Source organism: Oratosquilla oratoria, chromosome 29 (assembly GCF_046742065.1).
Source record: "Oratosquilla oratoria isolate Oo_2021 chromosome 29, ASM4674206v1, whole genome shotgun sequence".
Lineage (NCBI taxonomy): Eukaryota > Metazoa > Arthropoda > Malacostraca > Stomatopoda > Squillidae > Oratosquilla > Oratosquilla oratoria.
In genome coordinates, this window is record NC_134805.1 from 13,839,973 (window position 1) to 13,861,129 (window position 21,157).

The 21,157-nt window shown below is 40.1% G+C and overlaps 1 protein-coding gene and 1 long non-coding RNA gene across 6 annotated transcripts in view; one reads left to right on the forward strand and one right to left on the reverse strand.

Annotated features, from left to right (window-relative positions):
* The window catches only part of LOC143040605 (uncharacterized), a 535,837-nt gene that overhangs the window by 73,476 nt on the left and 441,204 nt on the right, over window positions 1–21,157 (forward strand). For all 5 annotated transcript variants that reach the window (XM_076211732.1, XM_076211736.1, XM_076211735.1 and 2 more), the window contains exon 3: window positions 11,700–11,772. In XM_076211732.1, coding sequence (XP_076067847.1) covers window positions 11,700–11,772 — 73 coding nt within the window. The remainder of the gene's footprint in view (window positions 1–11,699; window positions 11,773–21,157) is intronic.
* LOC143040613 (uncharacterized) lies at window positions 4,924–19,824 on the reverse strand. The gene is made up of 2 exons (XR_012967728.1): window positions 19,703–19,824; window positions 4,924–6,028 (listed from the first exon to the last, which is right to left on the reverse strand). It is a non-coding gene; the product is annotated as an uncharacterized LOC143040613 (long non-coding RNA).

Genomic DNA, 21,157 nt, shown 5'->3' on the forward strand with positions numbered 1-21,157 from the left:
ATGTACCACACAAGAGATTGATATAGGAATTAGAAAACATAGGAGGCCTCTGGAAACATATTAGAATGGCTAAAAGATTTTTTAAAGGACAAATGTGTGAAAACAGTAATGAGAGATAAAAAGTCAGATGGAAGAAAAGTAACCAACTGCACTACAGGAGTCAATTTTGGCTTCTGTAGTGTTCTTTGTAGGCTGTATAATTGATATGACAAATTGAATAAATAGCTGCAAACTTATTTGCTCATGATGTAAAGATAAAGAGGGTGAGAAACAAGGAGGAATGTATGATATTATTAAAGGAACTGAATAAAGTGTACGAGTGAAATCAAGAGTGGAAAATTAATTTTAACAAAAAAAAAAAAGCATAATTTTAGAAATGGACCAAACCACAAAAAAATGACATTGGACTACAAAATGAGAAAGGAAATAATGATAAAGGCCTAGGAGGAAAAGGACCTCAGTACCATAATCAAAGACAGCCATCGTCTAAAACACACAAGAAAAATAACAGGAGACCTATAATCTGTTGAAAAATACATGATGAGGACATCTGTTTATACACCAAGAGCTTTTTTCCTCCTTATAAGGGGGGTAATCAAGCCAGAGGCACATACCTATTCCCACCCATTTCATTCCCTTCCTCCACCCCTCCCATCTTACCTCCTCTTGGATGATGGGTCATCCCTGCATCCACCAACTTCCCATGGGTCAAATGCAATGCAGTAAGATGCAGTACATCCACAGCAAGGCTGCTTCACTTAATTAGCAACCCCCCTCTCCATTCTCTCGTGCAGAAAAAGAGAGAAGATAGGAAGAAATTCCTTTGGGGTGTATCAAAATTCCATTCACACAAGCACCCCCTACCCCCCATCCCTCCCTTCCTTGCCTAACATTATCGTCCATACACATTCTCCACTCATCTGTATCTCCTGCCTTCTCCCTTCCTTGCTCAATACATTCCCCTCTTGCTCAGTGTCCCCTTCACCCCATCCATCTCTCTCATCATCTGATATCCTCACAAATTCACTCCCTCCACCTATGCCTTCCACACCCTTTACTAATCTTTCATCACTCATTCTTTCCACGTGTCCAAACCATCCTGATAATCTTTCATCAGGTCTATCTGCCATCTCCTTTTCCACTCCTGCTCTCCCACTCACCTCCTCTTTTCTCACTCTCTCCAACCTAGTAACCCCTACCACACTTTTCAGACATTTAATCTCAAACACATTTAAACTTTTACCATTGCCTTTTAAATTCAGAGTCTCTGCTCCATATGATACCTTTGGCACAATTACCCCTTCATACAATCTCCTCTTTGCACACATTCCTAGTTGCCTATTTTTCATAACTCTTTTTAATCCTCCTAAGCTTTTCTCAATCTACAATTTAACTCCACCTCCAATCCTCCCTTTCCTACCACATGTGACCCCAAATACCTAAAGTTATCCACTTCCTCCAGCCTTTCTCCTTTTAGACTTATTTTCAATTCACTGCCACCCTCTACCCTTGTACATCTCATCACCTTACTTTTACTCATATTTACCTTCAACTTTCTCCTATCACATACCTTCCCTTGCTCAGTCAACTCCCTAAATCATTCCTCTGATTCTGCCACAAGTGCAGTGTTGTCAGCAAACAACAACTAGCTCACCTCCCACTTCTCTATAAAGGCCCCCCAAAAAATCCTCATGTTTTCCTAAAGCTTTCTCACATATATGCTTTACCACAAAAATCTGATCCACACAACTCCTACTAAACCCACACTTTTCCTCTCCAATTTTTCCCTCTGTACCTCTCCCAATCCTCTAGGTTAAAACCCTCCCATAAGCCCTCCTGACTACACTCAACTAATCCCTCTGAAACTACTACACTCACAGTTGTCCCACTGTCCCTTGTAAAGCAGAACTATACAGGCACTCTTCCAGTCCTCAGGCACTCTTCCTTGAACATGATTAAGAAACTAATTGAAAGCTTGATACACCCTAGACTGAAATACTCAGAGGCAACTGGTCTAAGTGACAAGATATATGAAGAAAGATTAAGGAAACTGGGACTTCCCACATTGGAAGAGTGAAGAAAGAGGCGACATGATAATGATATCTAAACTGGAAAAAGGTTTAAGGAGAAAAGAATTACTGGTATGAGAAGAAAGATTGACATGAGGTCGTAGTAAAAAAATTCTAAAGCAAACTTGTTTAAAAGACATCAGGAAGTGTAGCTTTCCACACTCTGGTGTTTTGTGACCCTGCTGCAACTGGATGAGCTTGTTGGTGTGATTGTCAGGAACCATGTGGTTTCGTTTATATTTGAGATCCCAACCGAGTGGTCATAGTAAAGAGAAGCTAAGGACCTATCAGCTATTATTAATCACTCAATCAACCCATAAACATAAGAGTGGCAACAAGAATTAGAATAGTGATGAGAATTCAACAGTGCTCTGTATAGTGGAAATACAGAAACAGCATTTTAAGTGAGCAGGTTGATGTAATAGGAGAGCGAATACGGTTTTTTGATGTCATGAAGCATGTCAGCTGGTATACAGTATAGATTCTAAAGAATTCAAGCATCCAGTGATGATTGTTTGATGCAGTCTTGCTGAAAGATTTAGGACTGAATCATCTGGACTTGCTATAGATTCAAGGTTTTTGAATTAAGTATTCATATATGAACATAGTATGTGCATTGACATTTTGGTATGTTTGTTTGGATTGTTTAAAAATGGAAAATCAGTCGGAAATTGATCCATTTGATCTGTCAAAAATTAAGTTGAATCTGTGGATTAACCTATTAAGAGGCAAATCTTGGTAACTTGTCTATTTACTGAAGATTGTGAAAAGAAGAATATTAGGTTAAAAAAGAGCAGAAATTTTTAATGTTCCAAATAATCTGTGGCAGAATTACCCGATATTGTTTCTTTGCTGAAAGCACACTATGTAGTCAAATTTTCCTATCATAGGAGCCTTTTGGTATTCCAATAAAGGAGAAAGAGGAAGGAGGAGCCTGTAAATGAGTTATATGCAGACCTAAAAAAGCTAGCCAATGATTGTGCATTTGGATGGCAGTTAGATTCCAGAGTGAGCAGAGTTGGGCATGTTCTTTGGTGAGTTCCTAGGTGCATTTCTCGGTGTCCTACATGTGTCAGTCAGGACACCAAGGAACACACCTAGGAATGCAACAAGTAATCCACCCAGCTCTGAGAGTGAGACCAATTGTTTATGGCAGTGGAAAATGAAGTAGCCTTGGACATAGATTTAAAGAACATGAACTCAGTTAAAGTTTTGGAAAAAGAAAAAAACAAAAAAAAAAATAGAAAAAGGATATGTTAGTGAGACCACAAAGTCACAGCCAGAGATTAAATTGGTGATGAAAGTTTGTAGACATTGGCTATCCACATGATAGTAGGTTTTGTAGGTTTCAAAACCTTAGTTGTAATTTGTGCCATAAGAAAGGTCATTGACAAAGTGTGTAAAGAGGAAAAAACCAGTTCCTGCTTGGTTTAATGGAAAGGGCAGAAGCAAGAAAGCCATCAAGGTTCTGAATGATGGTGATGAAGTTAATGATGATGAAATGTTAACTGAAAAAGAACATATTGGTGCTCTCCATCATAATGAAGTTTATTTCTGGTTGGATACTGGAGTAGCACTATTTGAGGTGGACAGTAATCCTACTATGTTAACTTTGACCAAAGAATATGAATCCATGGAATTATGTTATAAGAACTTTACTGCATATGATAATAGAAATATAGAGGTTTTAGGTAAAGTAGTAGTTCAGGTTCAGTATAATAGATATAATGCTGTACAACCCTTTCATTTTGTTGATTCTAATAAATTTATGTGGACATGACTTGATGAATAATATGGGTTTTTATCTTGCTGGTATAGATGATGAATCTAGATTTAAGAGAATGGGCAAGGTAAAGGCAGAAGGCATGATTAGTAACTATGGTGTACATATTAGTAAACCCATTTCAGGTGTTTTGGCTAGATTGTATCTTACAAATGATGTGAAGGCAATATTTTTGAAAGCATGTACTGTTCCACATGCTTATAAGGGAATGATTGAAGATGCCCTAATGAGACTGGTACATGATGGTATGATAGAATTTATCTCACTTAGTGAATGGGCAGTTTCCATTGTTCCTGTTTTGAAAGAAAACAAGGTAGAAATGAGGATTTGTGGATATTTTAAAGTTGTGAATAAAAACCTTCATTGTGAAAAATATTTATTACCAAAGATTGAATTATTATTAACTGTAGAAGGTAAAGGAACCTTGTTCTCAAAAAAGATTTGTAGAATCCATATCTACAAATACCTGTAGAAGAACAAAGCCAAGATTGCTTAGTAATTAATACTTATAAAGGATTGCTTAAATATAAACACTGAGTTATCTTCATATGGTATTTTTCAGAGATTCCTTGTGGAAAATTTTGCCAAATTGGATGGTGTCGCTGCATATTTAGATGATATAATCATTTATGGTACTACTCAAGTAGAACATGATACAAAATTGAGAAGAGTTTAAAACTCTTGGCAGAACATAATGTCCAAATGAATAAAGGTAAAACTGTTTTGAATGCTAGATCTACTGAGTATCTTGGTTACCATATGTCCTGAAATTCCTGGACAGTGGAAGGAGAAGGGGTTGGTTGAGGTGCATGAGAATTCTCATACAAAACTGAATTCTTTGGAACAAACTAAACAGAGAAACAGTAAATACCAGAACTATACATGATTTTAAGAAAAAACTAGACATTAAGAGATACAAAAATGGGTCACTGCGAGCATAGCTCTCGTCCCATAAAATACAACTAGGTAAATGCATCTAGGTAAATACATTGGGAAATTGGAGGAGGATAGCTGCAGTTGGAAGCCAAAGTCTAGGAAATTTGGGACTCTGGCTGGGACCATGCATGTTCCCTTCAAGCCATGCATGTTCCCTTCAAGCCGCGCATGTAATTTCGAAAGACCAGAGAAATGTTTCTCAAAGGGGGAGCAAACTCGTGTAAATCACAGTCCTAGGGCTAATTGAACAGAAATTACTACAGTGATTTTATTATTAAGATGTCGCCACAATCAGTGGCATGCTATTGATATTCAACAAGTTTTATCTTCAGTAAATCTATCATGAAAATAATTTCACAGTGATTCACTTATCAACTAACTGGGCAAGATACAACATACATATTTGGTTGGAGACTTCCTACCTGGCTAGCCCTGCGCACTCTAAGATCTAGCTAAAATATTATGATACATATATACATACATATATACATACATATACCACGGCTTTTTCCCCCTTACAAGGGAGGTAGCCAAAAAGGGAAAGGCATAAAAACACTCCCACCCATTTCATCCCTACATACACTCCACACCCCTCCCACCTGAGCACCTCCTGGATGACGGGTCATCCCTGCACCCTGCCCACCTGCCCACCGCCCATAAAATATTATGATACCTCTGATTATTCCTTTGTTCTCTCCTGTAATAGTACACTGACTGGTGATATCTTCAAATGAGTGGATGCCATCAGTTGAACAGGATGCTCTCGATATTCGTGGATCCATGCATCACACAGGGGTGGCGGGAATCACGCCTGTCCTCCATCAGTAGCATTGAACATGTGTGGGGGAGGGAAATCGAGCCCAAGGATTTCATTTCCCCAAATTCATTGATTTTTATGTACTTCATTCACACTTTAGAAGTCTATTTTCCTGAACATGCAAGTTCAATGCACTGAATCACTGGAGTGGGGTTGGCAATGAACCCAAAATGAACTTGTAGATTCTGATTTCTGGGCACATCACAGAGTACATTTTTTTGTTTCTGTAAGTTTCTGGGGACACTTTAAAAACTAGTCACTGTAATGTGATTGGCGATGGCCAACGACAAGAATATTTTGTTCATGTTCGTGGTGATTTTATTCCCTGGCGATGTTACGAGATCCTCAGAGGACGTGCTTTATGGGAGTGTCATATGCCTACTGCCACAACGTGATACTAGCAGCACTAAGTATAAGGCACACCTGAGAAACATATAAGATTTTTGGAGAAACTTGTAATTTAATAAGAACAATCAAAGTTGCATTTACATACCTGGATGAAGAAATGGTGAAGAAAATTCTAATCACTCTGATAAGACCAAGATTGGAATATGCAGTAACGATGTGGTCACCAAGTACAAAAAAATTTATTAAAAAACTTGAAAGAATACAAAGAGCAATTACAAAATTGGCACCAACACTCTCAAAACTATCATATGAAGAGAGACTAGCAAAACTTGAACTACAGACACTGGAGCAAAGAAGAGAGAGAGGATTTGATAGCTATTTACAGAATCATGAAAAGCATAGAAATTACTGATAGAGAGAATCTAATAAAATGGGATGATAGAAATACAAGAGGACACGGAAAGAAAATCAAGAAAGACAGCTATAGAAGAGATCTGAAAAAGAACAGCTTTCCTCACCGAGTAATAGACAGTTGGAACAAGTTAGATGAGAAAGTGGTGTGTGCAAAAACAATACATGAATTTAAAAATAGTTTAGATAAAATGAGATATGAAGACGGGACACCATGAGCATAGCTCCCCTTCCCATAAAATACAACTAGGTAAATACAGTACACTGCTTTTTGGCGAGCATTTTTCCAATCGTTAGTTTGTGAGAGGAATGTGATGCAATGTCTGGGCAGAAGTTGAGGTAATTCTAATAGTCTTGTGAGGTTGTTACTAGTTACAAGAAAGACATGATCCTAACTAGCATAATTACTAGCCTAAACAATAAGTGGCAAGCATGCAGGCGGGGGGGGGGGGGGGTATGCAATGCAGCGGACCCTCCAACCAAAACAATGAGAAATAAGATCAAATGGTAATACATAGGTAAAATGCACCAATTGCAATCACAAATTACAAGGATACAAAAATGTAATATGAAAAATTGATTAAACTAATTGATAAGTTGAGACATTTCAATTTTAACATCATAACACCTGTGATGACGTAGAGCATAAGCCTGCAAAGTCATCTTGGAAAGTGAGGGGGGGGGGAGATTCCTGAGCAGAAGATACTTAGACTCAATAAGGCACTGCAACCAATTATATCTAAACTCTCACAAAAGTTGCTGGGGAGAAGGGGGAGCAAAAATAGCATGAAGTAGTTAATGGAGGCCTTGAGACTTCCAGCACTTCCATAGAGCAGAGGAAAAGTAATAGTCAAAGGGGCTGAAAAGAGATGAAAGAAAATGGGAAGCACTGGGCAGTGTGTCACTATGCCAATGTTGTGACACCATATATCTGGTGAAGGAGGGAGTAAAACCTCCAGCAAAGAGAATAAAAGCTATTCTCGATTGTCCATGTCCTACTTCTATAGAAGAATTGCAATCTTTTCTAGGGCTGATAACCTGCTATTGCAAAAAAAAAAAAAAAAAAAAAAAAAAATCATCAAAACTATCTCCCTTGTATGATTTTTCAAAGAAAGGTGTAAAATTCCAATGGAATACAAGTCTATCAGGAAGTTTTTGAAGGTATTAAGAGTGATTTTACTGAATCTACAGTTTTGGATAATTTTGATGGAGAAAGTTCTTTAACTGTAGAGATTGATGCATTTCTGACTGGAATTGGATGTGTGTCATTACAAAAGGTAGACGGCAAAGAAAAAACAAATTCGCTTGCAAGAAATCGTCAAAATCTAAACTGAATTATTTTCAATTGGATAAAAAGGAGTTAGCTCTACTCATTGTTGTTAGAAGATTCAGGCTTTTTTTTTTTTTTGCTTGGTAGATTTTTTTTTTTACTAGAACAGATAAACCATTGTTTGGATTATTTGAAAGAGAAAAGCAGATTTCTTGCAATGTTAAGACTAGAATACGATACTGGGAGATAGGCAGTATGTTTGTGAGAAGAAAGATGAATGTATTGGCATTGGTGGAAACTAAGTTGAAAGGGAGGGGTGATTTTTTTTTTTTTTTTTTTGCTAGAACAGATAAACTTTTGTTTGGATTGTTTGAAAGAGAAAAGCAGATTCCTTATAATGTTAAGACTAGAATACAATGCTGGGAGATAGGCAGTATGTTTGTGAGAAGAAGGCATTGAGTGAAACTAAGTTGAAAGGGAGGGGTGACTGAGTTTGGGAGTGTAGTTGGGAAAATCTCAAGAGTGACAAGAGGAAAAGAGAGAAGGGGTGGCTATGCTAGTAAGTGAATAGATAGGTAAATGTGTAGTGGAGTGGAAGGAGGCTTCTTCTAGGTTTATGTGGATGAAGGTGAAACTAGGGAGATGTGGGTCTTTGTAAGTGCATATGGGCCTGGTAGTGAGAAGAGTGTAGAGGAAAGGAAGGCTTTTTGGATAGATTTAAATGAATGCGTAGAGGGATTAGGGAGAAATGTCAATGTAGTAGTATTGGGAGACCTTAATGCTAGGGTAGGAAATGAACCAATAGATGGAGTGATTAGGAAATGTGGAGTTCCAGGAAAAAATTGTAGTCGAGAGTTGATGATGGATATATGTCTAGAAAGAGAGTTGATGATAGCAAATACAGTGTTCAGGAAGAAAGTCAAGCATAAGGAAACATGGGAGAGGGTGGTGGATGAAAGGGTGGTAGATAGAGCGTTAATGGACTATATAGTGGTGACCAGGGGTATAGTAGGAAGAGTTAAGGATGTACATGTTCTAAGGGGAGAGAGTGGGGAAATATCAGATAATCTTTTGGTGGAAAGTAAGTTTTGAGTGGAGGATAGATGGAGAAAGAGGAAAAGGACAGAAGGTAGAGAGGTACTTAGAGTGAACTGCTTAAATGAGAAAGAAAAGGAGGAGTACAAGAAGAAGCTGAGAGAGGAGTGGGAGTGCAGGATAGAGTAGAACTAGGAGTGGAGGAGGAATGGGGATGGTTCAAGGAGGGAGTCACAAGGTGTGCAAAGATGGTGTGTGGGACAAGGAGGAAGAGAGGGAATGAAGGAAGGGTAGTGAATGGTGGGATGAGGAAGCAAATAAGGTAGAAGAGAAGAAGTAAGCTTTCACAGATTGGTTACAAAATAGGACAAGAGAATCACATGAGAGGTACAAAGAAAAGAGAAGAGAGAATAAGATAAAGGAGGCAAAGAGGAGAGTAGATGTGAAATGGGGTAAGAGTATGACAGAAAAATTTTAAAGTAAAAAAAAAAAAGATGATTTGGAAAGAAATTAAGTGAGGAAGGGGAAGTGAATCAAGTAGAGAAGAAAAGGTAAAAGGTGCAGATGGAGAGATGATAATGGAAGAGAAGGCAGTGAGAGGAAGGTGGGTAGAATATTTTAGGGAGTTGCTAAATGTGCAGGAGGATAGGAAGATGAAAGGTAGTTGCAGTGGGAAGCACTAAGAAAATGAGAGTGATGAGTGATGAAAATGGAGGAGAAATAAGGAAAGATGGAGTGAAGGCAGTTGTAAAGATGATGAGAGCAGGTAAGGCACCTGGGTTGGATGGATGTCATGCAGAATGTCTGAAAAAAGGAGGTACAATTATGATGGACTAGCTGGTGAGGTTATTCAATGTTTGTTTCAGTGAGGGTAGAGTACTGGAGGACTGGAGGAGTGCTTGTATAGTTCCACTTTACAATGGGAAAGGGGGACAAGTGTGAGTAATAGTTTCAGAGGGATCAGTTTGTTGAGTGTAATTGGGAAGGCTTATAGGAGGGTCTTGATTGAGAAGATTAGGAGAGGAACAGAGGGAGTAATTGGTGAGGAACAGTGTGGGTTTACAACAGGTAGGGGTTGCGTAGATCAGATTTTTGTGGTACAGCAGATATGTGAGAAAGCTTTAGGAAAAGGTATGGATGTTTTTTGGGCTTTTATGGAATTGGAAAAGGCTTATGACAGGGTAGACAAGAAGGCACTGTGTGAGGTATTGTAGATATATAATATAGGAGGAAAGTTTTTAAGAGCAGTCAAGTGTTTTAATAAGTAGTAGAGTTTGTGTTAGAATCAGAAATGGAGAGAGTGAGTGGTTTGAGGAAAAGGTGGGACTTTGTCAGGGATGTGTTATGTCACCTTGGCTGTTTAATTCATACATGGATGGGGTGGTGCACAAAGTAAATGCAAGGGTATTGGGTTGGGGATTGGAGATGTTTAAAGAAAATGTAGAAAAGTGGGAGATAAGCCAGTTGTTGTTTGCTGACGACACTACTTTTAGCAGGATCAGAGGGATTGAGGAAGTTAGTGAAAGAATTTAGGAAGGTGTGTGAAAGAAGGAAGTTGAAGATAAATGTGGGTAAAAGTAAGGTGATGAGATGTACAAGGGGAGAAAGTGGCAGCAGACTGGAGGTGAGTATTAAGGGAGAGGGAATGAAGGAAGTAGATAGTTTTAGATTGTTGGGTGCGAATGTAGTGAGAAAGGGAGGAGTGGAGGTAGAGGTAGAATGTAGATTGAGAAAAGTGAGTACCGGTAAATGCCTTGGGGGATTAAAAAGTGTAATGAGAAATAGACAATTGGGAATAGATGCTAGGAGGAGATGGTTTTATGAAGGAGGGATTGTGCCAGCAGTACTGTACAGGGAAGAAACATGGAACATAAGAGATGAGTTTGAATGTGTTTGAGATGAGGTGCCTGAGAAGTATGATAGGGGTTACCAGGCTAGATAGAGTGCAAAATGAGGTGAGGAGGACGGGAGTGGAAAAGGAGTTGGGAGATAGGGTTGATGAAAGAGTATTGGGATGGTTTGGACATATGGAAAGAATAAGTGAAGATTAGTAAAAGTGTGGAAGGTAGATGTGGAGGGAGTGAACATGAGGGGGTAAACAAGGATGAGATGGAAAGATGAGGTAAAAGGGGCTTTGGGAAAGAGAAGAATGTCTGTTGAGGAAGGATGGGAGAGGACAGAAGATAGGGGTGAGTGGAGAAGGTTGTGTATGGATGATGCTGTGATGCATGAGGGGGAGTGGGTGGGGGATGGGGGTGAGGGAGCGTGTGAAAAATAAATTGATGCGGCCCAAAGGGATTTCTCCCCGTCTTCTCCCTTTCTGCATGAGGGGATGGAGATGGGGGGTTGCCTATTTAATGAAGCAGCTTTGCTGTGGATGTACTGTGTCTTGCAACACTGCTTTTGACCCTGGGCAGTGGCTGAGATGCTGGGATGACCCATCATCCAGGAGGAGCCAAGATAAGGAGGGAATGGGATGGATTAGAGTGGAGTATGTGGGGGATGGAATGGGTGATAGTGGTTTTTATGCCTTTGATTTTGGGCTACCTTCCTTGTAAGGGGGAAAAAGCTGGATAGATAAACCATATAAGAGATCTGTACTGGATCTTCTAACATTGAAAAATCAAAGAGAAAAAGGTGATTTTATTATGGTGTTCAGGTCAGTGAAGGGAGTAGACTAGATTGACAAAAGACTAAATACCAAAAGGATGTGAAGAAACAGTTTTCCATACAAATGCATTAGTACTTGGAGTAGCAGTGGTGCTAGAACCATACATAAATATGAATATAAACACTATGATAATTGGAGAACAATAAAGAATAGCCTAAGTTGGATCCAAACATGAACTTGAAGCTGTACATGATGACTCGAGAGTAAGAGACGGGAGCCCATGAATATTGCTCCTTATATACTACAATTAGGCAAATAAAATTAGGCAAGTTATTCCAATCCCCTTGGCTCCCAGTTGAATATTGATTGTACTTGAAGGTTCCATGTGCTCTAACCCATTTCATTCCTTTTCATTTCAGTTCTGTTGATGATGACCGAGGCACATGGAAAGGGGACAACATTTAAAGAGAATGGCTTCAGAAACTTCTTAACGTAAGTGATATTACTTTATCTTTGCGAGACTAATTTTGGCTATTGTAATAATTTTTGTATGTAAACAAAATGTATGAAATACACGTGGGAGAATACCAGTAAGGCTGAGAGAATACAAAGACCAGCAGCCAAATCAACTAACAAGGAAATATTAGAAATATCGGACTGGGTATTATTAAAAGAATAGAGAAAGGTGACATGATTGCATTATTCAGGTTAGTGAAAGGGGTGGATGAAATTGCTAGAGTAGATTTCATGGATTCAGATGGGAAGGTGCCATGGAAACACACTGAAATTTACTACATGTATAAAATACATCAAGAAATATATTTTTCCACATTACTGCACAAATTCATGGAAAAGCTTAAAAGAAAAAAAATGCCCTGTTTAAAACCATAAAACTATTTTTAAGGCAAGTTTGATCTTGTTGGAGAGATTTTAAAGAAAGGGGAGTGGGATTAATTGAAGGTGTTCCTACAACAAAGATAGGCAAGATATGAATAGCACATGGGTGTTTAACTATCATCATAATCAAGTGCAAGGAGTACATTGCTTTACTCACACGCTGCCTTCTTTCAATGAACATGTAATGAGACTGTAGATCCTGTCTGCTAGTCGTTTTCTACATTCTTTAACCCCGTTGATATGATGGCGCTTATGTAGGCGTCATGGGTATATGAGAATGGTGGCATTGGCGGTTTGATTACCGGTATATTCATTTTGTAGTTGTAGCTGAGTAGCCCCCATATGCTATGAACTGGCCTGATCATATTTTCTGTGGTTATTACCATTCAGAATGAAAGAATGAGTGTAATAGCTGTAACTTTATATTTTATAATGTGAGTATTGTGATGCATCATTACACACCAAGCACCTAAAGCTGCCCATGAAAATTGGACTCGTATTGAAGAGGCTTACTATCGTATATACTCGCGTATAGGTCACACCAGTGGATAGGGCGCACCGCTGGTTTGTGGTTGTCAAAGTGGTTATTTGTGGTTGACCCGCGGATAGGTCACACTATAATCTGGCGATTTACAAGACCCATTCACACAAAAATGATCAGATATTTACCTTTATTTCAAAACTTTACTCACAAAATTTTAGGGTAAAATTTTACTTTCGACCTTTGTTGAAATATAGCAATACAAAATTAAATAGTTATTTTGTAAATTAAAATGTATGAACGTAGTATGCAATTTTGTGTGCGGAAATGAAAATAAAAAAAGTTGCTAAAACAGATTTCTAAGTAACGAAGTTGTGTACTACGAATGGTACGCCATGTTTGTTATGGTAGATTCCGACGTCGGAGAAATGAAAGAACGATAAATTTGTCTAAACTAAACTAAAGTAAACTAAACTAAACCTAACCTAACCGGTAAAATTTTACTTTCGACCATTGGAGGAATATAGCCATACAAAAGCTTTGAGTGGTTGAAAAGCCCGCCAACGTCTCTCACGACGACGACGACGACGACGACGAGGACCAGCCGGATGATATCTAATTTGCAGGTAATGATTTATTAAACACAGGTTAGGTTAGGTTAGTTTAGTTTTAGACAAATTTATCGTTCTTTCATTACTCCGACGTCGGCATCTACCACAACAAACATGGCGTACCATTCGTCGTACACGACTTCGTTACTTAAGAAATCTGTTGTAGCAACGTATTTTTATTTTCATTTCCGCACACAAAATTGCATATTACGTTGATACATTTTAATTTACAAAATTACTATTTAATTTTGTATTGCTATATTCAAACAAAGGTCGAAAGTAAAATTTTACCGGTATCAGAACATATAGATTGTCCGATTGTCACGCGTGCGCATAATGCAAGCTTACATAAACGACTGAGTTTCTACGGTAAATTTTTAGTTTCGACCATGGGCGCAATATAGCAATAGAAAATTGATTATTAATTTTGTAAATTATAATTTTGCGAGTGGAAATAAGATACAAAAAAGGTGCTAAAACAGATTTGGTAAGTAACGAAGTCGTGTCGGATGAATGGTATGCCATGTTTATGATAGATGCCGACGTCTTAGAAATGAAAGGATGATAAATTCGTCTAACCTAACCTAACCTATGTTTAATAAATAATTACCTGCACATTAAATGTCATCCGGCTCGTCCTCGTTGTCGTCGTCGTGAGAGACGTTGGCGGGCTTTTCAACCACTCTCTCAGCTTGCAAGGTATACAAAGTTCTTGCAGCTTGAAGGACTGCATGTATCTCCGCTCCATAACATTCCTTCAAGAAAATGTACCTGGCGAGGTACCGTCGGAAGTACCGAGGCCGTCAATTGACAGACAAGATGGCATCCCGATTCTATGCTACCGACTTCGTTCATTAGCCAAATCTATTTGCTTGTAGCAAGGTATTTCTTCATTTCCGCCCACAAAATTGCATATTACATTGATACATTTTAATTTACAAAATTATTAATTTATTTTCTATTGCTATATTGCGCCCATGGTTGAAACAAAAAATACCTCTAAAACAATAATTATAAACATATGCACTTGTTCTGGGTGGCTAATGAAATTCAAGAGGCAATGAATATTTATATAATATAGCCAAATGACAAAATGACACGAACACAATAGACAAGCGTGCGGGAGACGTGAACGTCAGGTGTCAACTGGCTTTCGACACTGCCCATGCAGGGTTGCCAGATTACTCATGCCAAGCCTTGCGGCATTTGATAAAAATAATAAATACGTCATTTAGAAATGTATATACAAAACACACACAGAATATAATACAATATAAATATACTTAATACACAATACAATGATAAAGAAATGCACTGAAATAATACAATGTATGTATTATACACCATGCCAACACATCGCTCGGCCCGTGCCCTCGGTGCCCACACCGAGCAACCAAGAAAAAAAAACTGACCGAGGCAGAGTACAAATACAGGCAAGCCACACACAAACTACACGCACAAGTGGCAGACAGAAGTGTGGCACACATGGAACTTAAGCACACCCTAAACATTACACAAATACATATACATAATTGAATGAATAACCAACATATACAAACACAAGAAATACAAGAAGTTTATACACAAATACACATACATAATGATAAAGAAATGTACTGGCGCCAGTAAAAAAAATACATAGGACAATTGCCGGATGTCTGGGACATGAAATATGAAACAATACAAAATACACATGAATTAGACAATAGACATAGGACAATGGGAAGAACAAAACACCATTGGCAGAAAAATAAGTTTGCAAATATAACAAAGATTACATCCCCTGAGGAGGAATGGGCGGGGGGGTGGGGTAGTATGTGCGAGTAAATTTTGACGCAGCCCGAAGGGATTTCTCCCCGTCCTCTCCTTATATGCAAAGGGGGACGGAGAGGGGGGGTCGCCGATTAAATGAAGCGGCCTTGCTGTGGATGTACTGTGTCTTGCGACACTGCTTCTGACCCAGGGGGGTGGGCAGGGTGCAGGGATGACCCGTCATCCAGGAGGTGCTCAGATGAGAGGAAGGGTGGGAGGGGTGTGGAGTGTATTTAGGGATGAAATGGGTGGGAGTGTTTTTATGCCTTTCCCTTTTTGGCTACCTCCCTTGGAAGGGGGAAAAAGCCTTGGTATATGTATGTATGTACATCCCCTACCACAGGTACGCTAAACCCAAATGAGTCTGCGCCCAAGAAAATACACAATTTACAATAGTACGGGCTAGGGGTACAAAACTTCACAATCCAATTACATACAAATACACAAAAATACATACAAGAGGCTCACTCGACCATCAAGGTCTAGCACTTCGTGAACGTAGATGATACGAGTGGCCCACAATGGGTGATAGAATGGGAACATTGAGTGTTGGGGGAGGTTGGGTGAATGCAGGTATGGGCACCTGCGTCTTTTTAAGCCTGTCAGAATGGCAAATCTCACTAAGACCCGTAGATGGGTCAAAAACCCTGAATTTGTTGGGATGGAGCTGTTCTGTTACTAAAAGGGGACCTGTGAATTTACAATTTAGTTTGGATTGGCGGTCCGGCATGCTCCTAAAGACATGATCCCCAACAATGATGTTCACAGGCTTAGCACGACCATGTTGGTGTTTTAACATGTCAGTCTTGGAAATAACAAGTTTGTCCTTAACAGACGCATAAATATCATGCAGCACATGATCCTGAAGTTTACTGTAGTCATCCACATTGTAGAGGGGACGAGCAGGACTGTCAAGCATGTCATAAGGGAGTCATTTCTCTGATCCAAAGACAACATAGTGGGGCGTTTTTCCCGTGGAAGTGTTTATGGTGCTGTTGATACAAGCACTAACATGGGGAAGCCAATCCTCCCAAGACTCATGAAAATGACTAGCAAGGTGACGTAAGATCTCCAAAATTTTCCCGTTTGTCCTCTCTACGAGCCCATTGGAAGCCAGATGATAAGCAGTAACAAAAGTTTGTTTAATGCCGTAACGTGCACAAATGCCTGCCAAAACCTCGTTCTTAAATTCAGCCCCATTATCACTAAGGAGCACCGAAGGAGTGGTGTATGGAAACAACACATGGGAAACTAAAGCATGTGCTACAACTGGTGCAGATTTGTTACGTAAGGGAGCTAGGACCACAAAACGACTAAAATGATCCACACATACAAGGACATACACAGAGCCCTGTGTGCTACGAGGCAGTTGCAAAAGGTCTATAGCTACAGTCTGAAAAGGGCGAGAAGGAATAGGGTACTCTAAAATGGGAGCAGTGCTCGTAGAACCTTTGTTCTGGGCACAAGAACTACACCGGGCCACATGAGAGGCAATGTCTAGTCACATTTTAGGCCAATAATACTTCTTCCGTGTCATAGCCAGAGTTTTGTCACGACCTGGGTGACCAGCCTGAGGGGCATCATGAGCAAGGGACAAAACAATGGGAACTAGAGACTCAGGGATCACTAGCTGCGCCACATCCTGCTCAAACACTTCCACATTGCGAATGAGAACTCCGTCCTGCAGGGAAAATTGGTACAGAGGTACTGGTAAAGCTGGTAAGGTGGATTCATCACCAGACTCCAAAGCATAGATGACAGCAGACCAGACAGGGTCTTCACGCCGAGCTTTTACCAGATCCTGCAGGGAAAAGTTATTAATCACGGTAACAGCAGCAACAGGGATATTCCGTGAAAGTGCATCAGCAACATGATTAGCTCGCCCGGGCAAATGCTTTAGGGTTGGATTGAATTCCTCAATCGTGAGGAACCATTTGGCTAGGCGACCTGACATTCTTTCCTTGAAAAAGCTGAGTGACAGCAGTGTGGTCAGTGTAGACTAATAGGATATCCAAAAATGATATCACGGAAGTGCTTTAAAGCCCACACCACAGCCAGGGCCTCTAAATGAGTAACAGAGTAACGGGACTCAGGTTTGTTTAGAATGCGACTAGCATATGCAATAACATGAGGTCTACTTCCTTCTACTTGTTGCATAAGTACAGCTCCAATACCTGTACCAGAAGCATCTGTACAAATAGTAAAGGGGATACTATAATCAGGGAAAGCCAATACAGGTGCTTCAGTAAGAGCAAGCTTCAAAGAATCAAAACTTGTCCGATGGACATCACGCCACTGGAAAGAGTCCTTCTTGAGAAGGCGAGTGAGAGGGGAAGCAATTGAAGCAAAGTCTTTAATGAATGCACGATAATATCCTGCAAGTCCAAGGAAGGACCGTACATTTTCAACCGACTTCGGTACAGGGAAGTCTCTGACTGCCTTGATCTTTTCACCAGTGGTATGGATACCATGTTTGTCTACAACATGACCTAGAAACTGGATACTAGCCTTGAAAAAGGAACACTTGGGTAAGTTGAGTTTTAACCCAGCTTCAGCAAACCGTTGCAAAACCATGGATAACTTAGAAAAGTGGCTCTCCACATCTTTGGAAACAAGAATCAAATCATCCAGGTAAACAAAAAGTCCATTCCCAATTAAGCCATGAAATATAGAGTTAACTAAACGCTGGCAAGTCAAAGGAGCATTCCGCAAACCCATTCATAGTGCCCATTGGGAGTCGAGAAGGCCGTGATTTTACAAGACTTCTCCTCCAGGGGTATCTGCCAAAAACCTGCTTTTAAATCTAAAGTGGTGAACACTGTATTACCATTGCCAATGGACTGAAGAAGCTCGCTTAAGATAGGCAGAGGATAATGATCAGGAAGAGTGACCTCATTGACTTTCCTATAATCAACCACAGGACGAAAAGATCCATCCTTCTTAGGCACCAGGAGAAGAGGCGAATTCCACTCGGAGTGGGACTCCTGTACAACACCTTCACTCAACAAATCGTCAACCAAGGACTGGGCTATAAGCCGACGAGAGTGAGGCAACCTGTATGAGGGGACGTAAACAGGACGAGTGCCTGGCTGAAGGTCAATTCTATGAACCATACGATCCGTAACCCCTAACGGATCACCTGGTAAAGCCAAGGTCTGACGGTGGGTAACTAGCAGGTCAAGGAGACGAGGTGTCTCTTTAGGAAAATCAGTTTCGCCTACTAATGTGGCAAGTTCAGAAGCTACGCGAGCAGGGTCACGTGTTGGAGATTGTAGAACAGAAGCTGTTATAACAGGAGAATCTTGGAAAGCAGCAACGCGTACCACCTCAAAGGAGCCTAAGTGACTGCCAGGACAGAGAGAAATAGGAGCACCCGTAACATTGGTTACCATCGCTGTGGTAACGTGATCCTCACGAATAGTGGAGAGAGTTCCTTCTAGGGCAAGCCGACGAATACGAATAGAATCGGGCAAAGAGAGAACGTCAGACCCAATTGGGGCACCCGAGACGCGCACTGGAACTCGAACAGAACTTGAAGGTTCAATAAGATGCTCTCCTACAACAACAGCAGCACAATGAGCAACAGGGGAAGAGGTCTGAGAAATTGGGACAGGCACAAAAGAATCACAAACAGAAACTGGCCTATCCGAAGCAGAGATATCAACTTTGCAGAAAGTCACTACACGGCGACTAGGAGAAATATCTATGCTATGAGCTGTAAGAGCATCAATACCCAGGAGGCAATCACACTTAAGGGCAATGCCAGAGACAACAGCAAAAGTGACATTGAATACTGTAGCATGCGAGGAAATATGTAAAGGAAGACCTGATCCAAGAACAAGCAAGGGAGAGCCTTGCACAGAATGCAAATTATTACAAAAGGGAGATAAAGGGAGATTATACAATTCTCGCAAGGCAAAGTAAGCCTTTCTACTTAACAGACTACATTCTGCACCAGTATCTACAGTGACTGAAATAGGCATTTCCCTAGTGAAAAATTGAAAGGTAAGTAATTGAGAAGATTCAACAACCACAAAAGGAATTATTTGAGACCGAACATTGCTGGTCAACTCTTGGGGTTGGGAAACATGCGCTGGGGAAAATGGGATTGACGAGGCTGGTGAGACGTCTCCTCCCTAAGTTTCAAAACCTTGAAACATTGATCAGTCGAATGTTTACACTGACCATGAATATGGTAATAATTTTGTCTACCTGGAGGCTCTACTCTGGAAAGGTCATGCGATTGATTAGAAGAAACAGTAGGTACACTCCTACCAACAGGGGACAGTTTTGACTTGTGTACCTGGCGCCTACGGCGGAAACAAAAATCGCTGGAATGACCAGACCTGTTACAAAAAGTACACAACAGGGGAGGGGGTGTAACTGTAGATTGAGGGATTTGAGGAGAATAAGGGACATGACCCTTTTGATGAGCATTGCTAATACACAGAGCTAGATGGAACTTCTCCCAGTTTACGTGAAAGTTGTGATGCAAAGGACAATAGAGTGTCATCAGGCTTATACTTGAGAGAAGATGCTGCTCGTCTCTCAGAAGGCACCAAAAAAAGAATATATAGAAGAAACTCTACGATAAGGCGAAATCTATCTATGGAAATGTTACCTTTCTCTACCCAGTCCGACTGGGACAATGATTCAAATGCCTCAACTGCAAGGATACTGGCCCGAGCTTGCGCCCGACGATAATCCATAGTACCCAGTCTGGATACGAGAGTATCAGCCAATTTGAAGCACCAATGGAACGCATCACCACCAAGATTATCTGCGAAAATTTTAAGAAAATTAGCCCTAAAGGTGTCATAATCATAGTTTAGAAGTTTAGGATCTAAACATGAAGCCGAGAGGAGCTCTGCAGCAAAAGAATGTGGCACAATCTGGGACCTCACAAAGGAGATTTTCTCAGGCCCCGTCGAAACATTCGACTATACGATTGCGTCCTCACATTGACGGATAAATACAGCAGCCCTATAATTAGGGTCTATCCCAGAAAAAGGGACCACAGTTGGATTCTGATGCAGTAATGTTACCCTATTTCCCATTGGCTCAGATGAGTATGTCGGGCTGAGAAACGAAGGCCTCGATTTAGACATGGTGGGAGATGATAACTTTGTCCCACTTCTTAGAAGCATAAGAAAACACTAACACCAATATGAAATGTAAAAAAAAATAATAACAGTGAATCACACGGACAATGACATAAGTTACAGAAACAAGCAATGACATTAATGCCATTCATACATCAATAATGAGAAAAAAATTATAGGACCGTAAATAGCAAAAATTTAATACTACAACAGAGCACAATACGTAAGTATAGACATACGGTATAGGCGACGAGAATCTAACATTCCGGGGTAACAATTCAAAGTACACAAATGACGTCACCAAAAACTTACATAAATCATACAAGCATGAAAAATATAAAGCATATAACATAAGCATTGGAATACGTATACGTAAGCATGAGTCGCCCAGCGACAGTTCCAACATTCAAATTATGACGTCACGGTTTCGAGCAGGGAAGCGTCACTTAACCGGTCTTCACAGATTTAACTTTGGCTTCTCCTGGAGGAAATAAAATGTCTAATTCACCATCCAGGCGCAATTTCCGCTGAGGGTACCCACGGAGCAATGATCAGGACAGGCGACGATGGCGTCCAGGAATAGCAGGAAAAAAATCACCTGACGGCAACCGGCCTGCGCCGAAATACAACTGAAGACACAGTGTCCAAAGTACTATAATGTCTTTTAATAGTTCATATTCACTAAAAATACCTGGCTGGAACGAAAAATGGGGAGAAAACACAGCCCAAGAACACAAAATGTTACGTATAAGCCGGTACGCAAATCAAAGTCACTTCGTAGTCTATTCATATGAAAGTATAGTTCTAGTCTTTGTAATAAGATTAGTAAGTTTGCGCTGCCACCAAATGTTCTGGGTGGCTAATGAAATTCAAGAGGCAATGAATATTTATATAATATAGCCAAATGACAAAATGACACGTACACAATAGACAAGCGTGCGGGAGACGTGAACGTCAGGTGTCAACTGGCTTTC